The sequence below is a fragment of the Monomorium pharaonis genome, chromosome 3, assembly GCF_013373865.1.
Source record: "Monomorium pharaonis isolate MP-MQ-018 chromosome 3, ASM1337386v2, whole genome shotgun sequence".
Classification (NCBI taxonomy): Eukaryota; Metazoa; Arthropoda; class Insecta; order Hymenoptera; family Formicidae; genus Monomorium; species Monomorium pharaonis.
Window position 1 is genome coordinate 5645753 of NC_050469.1, and position 7678 is coordinate 5653430.

The window sequence follows — 7678 nt, forward strand, 5'->3', positions numbered from 1 at the left end:
AAGAATAAATAATTTAAAGATGATATACTAAAATTTTCATCGTTCTCGTAAAAAAAGAAATTTCAAACATTTTATATTTTCGTGTTAATAACAAAACAATAATAAGACGAGAATACATTATTTTCAAACCAAATTTATTTTTTCCATAAGATTTCACAATAAATTTCAATATTATAATCTGCTATTAGCGGTGCGCTGTTGGTCGGACAAAAGAAATAAAACAATTTTGTGTTGTATAATGCAGGTTATATTAATTATTACTTAATCTATTGCAATATAATAAATTTTTATTACCGCCAGAAGCCAGTACAGACAGATATAGAATTAGAATCAGGGATTTTCGGAAGCAACAAAAAGATGATCCGAATAAAATTGTATAGAATATTTCCCGTCTAGACACGCAAATAAAATATTTTCCGACTGACGAGTTACTTGTACTATTACGGATAATGATAATGTCTGAAACACATAATAATGTAGTCACGTAGGTACTTTTGCAATATTCCCGATGGAAATATATTACTGAAAATCTCTCAATTGACTCTTTTCATTAAAATTCATTAAAATTTATTAAGGTTCTTTAAGATTCATTAAAATTCATTAAATTTATTTTTCCGCTAAATAACAATAAAATAAATTTAGTGAATTTTAATGAATTAAATGAGTTTTAATCAATTTTAATAGACTTTAATAAATTTAATGAATTTCAATGAATTGGATCAGTTGAGGGATTTTCAATAAAATATTCATCAGGGGTGACACGTGTGCCACAAATCAAGACCTTTCCCTAAATTTATCAATTATCATTCTTGCTTTAACCCTTTCGCTATGAGAAGCCACCGTCCCGACTCACTGGAAATCTTCTTTCCATGCAGATAAAGACAGCTTAATGGCTCGTCAAATCCATAAACAAATTTCAGTAATTTCTTACTTGTCGATTTATGAGTATACAATATAATTGTATATAATATATTGGAATATCAGATGCAATGAAATTATGTCAATTTTGAAATGTTGGAAGACCTGTACTCTTAAAATAGAGTAGCATCTTGTCTCACCGTACATATTATCATTTGTCGCTGCGAAAAGGTTAAAGAACGATATGTTAAACACGATACGCGAAAGAAAGAACGAATATATTTTGGTAAGCAGTGCGTCTATACTGTTTTCTCAGTCATACATTGACCGCTAGCCCAATCCGCTAAGGATACGGAAAGAAAGCAATTCTTCCAATCGTGCACTCCGTTAACCCCTGCGGTAAAATAAGCAATAGATATAAAATAAGGAAAAAAACTAATAAACATGATCAGAACCACCGATGAATTTCTCACGACCGGCGAAAGTGCCAGTCCTCTGAGAAAGGATGTCCCATCTCCGTGATGATGTTGAAACGTGTTGGCTTCATACTGTCTGACGATGATGCAACATTGGCGACTCGACAAAATTCCGCCGGAGAAATCGATATCGACTCTCAATGTGTCTTTATGTATGTGACGTGCGCCCACGCATTTGAGGTAACAAATCTTCCTCTCAGCGCTCGAGATAACAGTACGATAAGAAATTCGAACGGTTTATACCCATCCTTAATTTTCTCCTGTGCTTTTTCCATTCAACGTTGAATCCGTAACGGAATGAAAGAAACATGTGGCATCTTAGTGCTATCGCAATCCGATTTTTCGTAGCTTATAGATCACTCAAAGATCTATCACCTTCTCTCTCTTTCTCTCTCTCTCTCTGTGTATGTGTGTAGAGTCATCGCAATGATCATCGCAATGGTCACACTCGTCAAATTTGGTCGAATCGTGAAGCCACGTTTCCATTTTATGTTCCCTTTTTTTATATTATTTTGTATTTCTTTTTTTTTTGTTTTGTTTAGTTACTCGCTTCCCGCGATAAAACAGTCCATTCAGAGTAAGCGCGTGTCACGGTGATTGACAGTAGTCGTTCGTCGTCCTCCAGCCTGCTTAATGTCCCTCTCTACCCTCAGTTGCAATCGGTAGTAGATAAGCCTTGTTTCCGCGTCCACGGTGGAATCGTCCAACGGCGTATTAGCTTATGGAACCTTCGTTCTCCTTTCCATTCCCCTTTACCTCACGTCGACAACATGAGCGTATGCTGCATAATATCGTAACTCGATCGTCGAGCCGTCGTACCGTTTTGCGCAGTTAGTGATTTGTGGTTGTTGGTCGAAGAAGAATTGGTCGAACGAGCCTTCATGGCATGGCAATTACGTTGCTCAGCCGTAGGTAGGTCTCGGCTCAGTAGGGCTGCGAGAACTGTCCTCCGGCTTGCGACTGGCCCGACTGATAGAAACCACTTCGGTCACCCTGGTAAGTCGAGTCCTGTGATAACAGGCCGTCCATCTGCGACTGGAAATCGCCGACCGCAAACGAGTCCTGAGAGAGTTCCGCCTGACTGAGGCCAGGCTGCGAGAGACTAAAACCAGGCTGGGACATCCCCTGGGTTGTACCCTGCGTCAATGGCAGACCTGGTTGACTGTACGGCTGCGTATTCTGCTCGGTCTGACTCAGCTTGCCCATACGCGGGCCTGACTTGTTCCTCGCGGAAGCAGTGGCGCCACGTCGATTTCTCTGATTTTGGCGTGCCTGTAGGGCTTGCTGATGCTGATTATAGAAACGCGGCGGCACGTGCGCCATATTCATAAACATGCCAACCGGCACGGGCATGTTGTTCATCGCCGCCTGCGCCCGCTCCGGACTGATGTAGCTGATGGTGTCGTGGGTACGACTGAAAATGTCGAGCGGTACGTTTCTTTGGTAGTAAGGATTATGATTCTGCGTGCCGTTTACTTGCGCGCCAGAACGATCATACACCGATCCGGGGATCAAGGCCTCGCGCGCATCGTACATCGACGTGGACATAAAGTGCGAGCCCGGGTTGGCCGCGTTCACGAGTTTCTTTGGCTTAGCGAATTGAATCATGGACTCCTTCAGATTGTTCAATGGTCCTTCAACTAACACCTTTTGCTCCTTGTAAAAGCTAAGCAGGTGGTTCCAGAGCGGCTGTTTCGAGAGCACCTTAGGATTTCCTACGATGATAATACCATATTTTGCACGAGTCAACGCCACATTTAATCTCCTTGGATCATTCAAGAATCCAATGCCTTGATGTTCATTAGATCGTACGCAGGACATTATTATTATGTCCTTCTCTCGTCCCTGAAAAGCGTCCACGCTCGCCACTTCGATTTCCTGATACAATTTCGAGTGAAGAGAACCTTGGTATTGCATATACTGCACAAGATAAGCTCGTTGACCTTCGTACGGGGTTATCACTCCAATCTGCTCCGGTTTCACGCCACAGCGTAAGAATCGAGTAGTTATCTTTTCCACGTTAGATGCCTCGGTACGATTCAAATAAGATGTTCCACTTCCAGCTATCTCCTCTTGACCTTGCGTAACGTAGAAAAACATCGGTTTGTCGGGTGCAGGCCAGGGAAAATCAATTTTCAATAATTTTCTCTCATCAGCGCAAACGCCATTCTGTAGAGAACCTTCGTAGAAGAAATTTGATGGAAATCGTGAGAGATCAGGATGCATGCGATATTGTACTTCCAAACGGAATGGTCGAATTCCTAGCACTACCAGTCTCTCGAACAGAGATTGGGATAAGCCGGCTCTAGCGGCTTTCTTGCACATCACCACCGGACCTAATTGGCAGTGATCTCCGACGAGGATCAATTGCTTCGCTCCTAGAACAACCGGTACCATGCATTCTGGCTCAGTAGCCTGCATGCTCTCGTCGATAAGTATAGAATGGAACTTCAATCGGTGCAGCCTCGGATCACCGGCGCCGACGCAAGTGCAACAAATTACATCAGCTGCTTCGAGAAGCTCCTTTTCCGCGGCTTTTTTCAAGAGTCTATAGCGTTTCTCGTCGACGCTTGACAATTCGCCTGTTTCATCTTTCAGCTGTTGCAACTTCTGCAACTCTGTGTTCGTTTCCATATTCTTTATTTGATTATGTAGTGCAAGAAAACTCACCGGCGAATCGATGGCCTCTCGCGATTTGGCACACAATCGTACAACTTTCAAATTTGATTTATGTATCTTCTCGGTCAATTGATCGACAGCAGTGTTTGAAGGAGCGCATACGAGAACCGGACCACCGTTCTGTTTCACCAGCTGATAAACTATAGTCGCGCTTGTCACGGTTTTACCTGTTCCAGGTGGTCCTTGGATTAGAGATAAAGGTCGTTGTATCGCGTGTTTCACAGCGTACACCTGTGATCTGTTCAAGTCAGGTAGATTCGGTGCGCTAAAATGTTTAGGGAGATGACAACGAAACAGAACCTCTTCTACTTCATGTCCCAATAGTCTATGATATATGTAACCCGACACAGATGAGTCGTCCACAGCAAACTTACGTAATGCGGATTGCATTCTATAATTACAAAAACATTTATTAGAACTATATAGTAATAATATATAAATATCGATATGTTACAATTTCATCAATATCTTACCGATCAAAACTTGTGCTCTTCCAAATAAAGTCAACGACAAAATTGCTAATGCATTCCGTTGGTGCTCCAGAATTATTCTTCAGCTCAATTCCAACTTCCTCTCCATAATTATCAGGAATCTTAATCACGTGTCCAATTCCAGACCAAGGCTTATGAAGTTCTCCAAGATAACGGAGCCTCAATTCATCTCCATGCATCAATTTCATATCTCCATCTGTTTTGGCCAGCATAAAATACGCAATAGTCTTCTTATTCAATCCAACGTCCCATCGCACCTCAATATTCTCTTGAGTCTGAGATTCTTTCAGGCGTTTATCATAATCGGCTTCCAATTTCACGAGCGGACCAAAGATATTTTGATACTGATATCCATCCTCATAGCGTAGTAGAACCTGCTGCGGTTCCTCGTCCACTCCAGGTTTTTCTAGATCTTGAAAAGTGGCATCGACATTGTCCCGCCATAACTCCTCTAATTTATTAATCTGTTGCGCAGAGATCTGCCTGGCTCTCAACTGTTCTTGTTCGGATGGAAACTTCACTAACCACGACAAAAAACTGCGATCTTCGATCAGTGGCTTCCATTGTTCTTGATCCCTGAATAAATTTGAAAAATATTAAAATATATTTACATACAATATACATATTTTATATATATATATATATATATATATATATATATATATAAAATATACCTCTATTATATATGATATCCTATAATATACATCTTAAATATGTAATATACGCACAAAAACAAATATTTTTAGATATTTTTTTTCTTTATATATAATATATAAAGATAATTCATATTCTCTTACCAATTCATATCCTTCAAAGAACTCTGTGCCGCACATGGTTGGCGGCAGAGCAGTACAACTACGGAATCAGCTTTAGCAGGAATAAAACCCAATACAAAAACGTTTCTTGTAGCACAGGAATAACATTCCAAAACAGTTTCTCCAAGAGGACCATCTCTGTAACAATTAACGTAATGAATTTTTTAGATTAATTAGAGATTCATAATTAAAAATAAAAATAAAAAATGTCTCAAGTTTATTACGTCTCTCCTCCATGTCGACATAATAAATCACCTGTGTAAAGTGACTTCCTTGTGTTTAGCACGGACAAGATGATTGATAATATGCGATCCCGACGTATTGCCGCGTCCGTTGCAGAACCACTTCCGGCAGACGTTGCACATGACCACGCAGGACGCCTCATGGATACCGCAGTATTTACACGCATGATCAGGTAAATCGCGATTGTAATACGCCTCTTCTTCCTCTTCCTCGAACTGTAACTCGGCGAGGCTCTGAGCAGCTCCAGAAATCTTCAATTCCAACGATGAGCTACCGTTCGTCCCATTAACCTGAACAATGCGTTTATCGTAACATTAAGACAAATATTGAAATAAAACATCAAAACTGCAGTAAAGTCAGGCGATGAAAAGTGAAGAGTTTATAAAGATTAGACGTTATCAGAAACGACTTGACGAATTAAGAACAACTTTTGTACGAGAATAAAATCGGGAAAAGCCAGATTCTTTCTGTAAGAGATAAATCGTAGCATCTTTATCGCTACGCGCTGGCGGGCAAGAGGTTGCTCCCTTTATCGCCCGATTTATTTTTAAGCCGGAGAAATTGGTTTATCGGAGTTAAATGCATCATCACGTTTCTCTTATCTCTCGCGAGCGTGCCAAGTGGCGTCCGGCCGCGCGGATTCCGTCATCCTCGCTACATCTCGAGCGAGCCGTGGAAGAAGCCGCGTTGGCTTGCGTAACTTCGCCGAACGTTGTGCTGTAGACCGAGCGCACCTAACCTCCTCGCCGATCGCTCACAGCTGGCAAGGGCGAGGGCGAGGGAGATGCCGGGGGTGGTGCCATTCGTCCCGTGCTTCTCTAGCACGGACGATCAAGGTCACGCCGACGGCGTTGCGCGTTCGTCGGAAACGAGCTTGTCCGACGATTCCAGAAACGGAAGATTCCGCTGCTGAGGAGAAGAGGAAAGGGGGGTGGACGGGGGGGGGGGAGGGAAAAAAAAGGACGCCGGGGTCAGGCAGCGGGAGCGCGATCGGCTCTGCGCTTTACCGCCGCACGCGCGACTTGTGGAGGTTAGGCCGCGTGGCTGAGACAAACTCCGTTGAACTCCGGGAAGCCGCTGCTTCCCATTGCCACGCTCCGCAACGGTAGAACCAACCTGAATGGGTTGACTGGACTGTGTCTGGGTCGCGTCGTGCTGCGATGCCTGGGTTTGACTCGGCGACGGCAGGGTGAAGTCGGTGAAGTCGAACTCGCTGCCCTGCGTGTCCGCGCCGATCAGATCGGTCTCCTCGGTGTCGAGGAACGTGAGGGTCTGGCTGCTAGGCCCGTACGCGTCGACGCTCATCCTGGCGCGCTCCGATCCGTTCTCTCGTTCTGTGTGCTTTCGTGTCTCTCTCTCCTCTCTTCCTTTCTCCTTCTCGCTTTCTCACTCACTACCTCTCCCTCCCACCCTTCCGCTCTTTCTTTCTCCCTCTCTCTCTCTCTCTCTCTCTCTCTCTCTCTCTCTTTCTTTCTCGCACTCGTTGGTCTCTTGGTTTCCGCGCTCACCCCCGCTCAGCGAGGACAGAATTGGCGAACCGCGCGCTGCTGCTACTCGCGACGCCGTACGCCCTTCCCATGCGCGTCGACAACGCAAACGGTGATGCGTGCGACGCGTAACGATGGGGACCGCACGCACGCACGCACGCGAGGGAGAACGGGGAACGTCGCCCGACTCGGGGAACGGGTCACCACCTCGCTCGAAGCTCTCCTACGTACGCCTCTTACGTCGCCGCTCGCGGCCACACCGCGGACGCGCACCGACACCGATGCACAACGGGGCACAACAGATGCACGCAATTCTCGTTCCCGCACGCGTGAACGTTCGTCGTGTATATTGCGTCATCAGCTGATCAGGCGACTGGTATGCGGAGTAACAGCGAGTGAACGGAAGCGGCCCTTAGGGCCGCTCTTTATATGGGCAAACTTTATAGGAACACGCGCGGACGTGTGGCGCGGCAACCAATGGCGGCACAAGTCGCGGCGAGGTCGGTAAAACCAATTGGACGAAACGGACGCATCACCGTGACACAGGTGGCGGCACCTGCGCCCTTAACTCCGCCCCGCAAGTTTGAAATTTACCGCGTGGTGCTCCCTAAAACCACCATCAATCCTTG

At 44.7% G+C, this 7678-nt stretch overlaps 1 protein-coding gene across 2 annotated transcripts; it reads right to left on the reverse strand.

The window, feature by feature from the left end:
• Positions 1-117: 117 nt before the first annotated feature.
• Positions 118-7483, reverse strand: LOC105833387 (regulator of nonsense transcripts 1 homolog). Of its 2 annotated transcripts, none has more exons than XM_012675107.3 (5): positions 6679-7483; positions 5575-5852; positions 5302-5457; positions 4487-5080; positions 118-4404 (listed from the first exon to the last, which is right to left on the reverse strand). In XM_012675107.3, exons 1-5 carry the CDS (start codon positions 6865-6867, stop codon positions 2259-2261), a joined length of 3363 nt encoding a protein of 1120 aa, XP_012530561.1. In that variant the 5' UTR covers positions 6868-7483; the 3' UTR covers positions 118-2258. The 2 variants fall into 2 exon arrangements, with proteins under 2 accessions (XP_012530561.1, XP_028047230.1); XM_028191429.2 differs by lacking the exon at positions 6679-7483 and adding an exon at positions 6154-6458.
• Between the last annotated feature and the right edge of the window lie 195 nt (positions 7484-7678).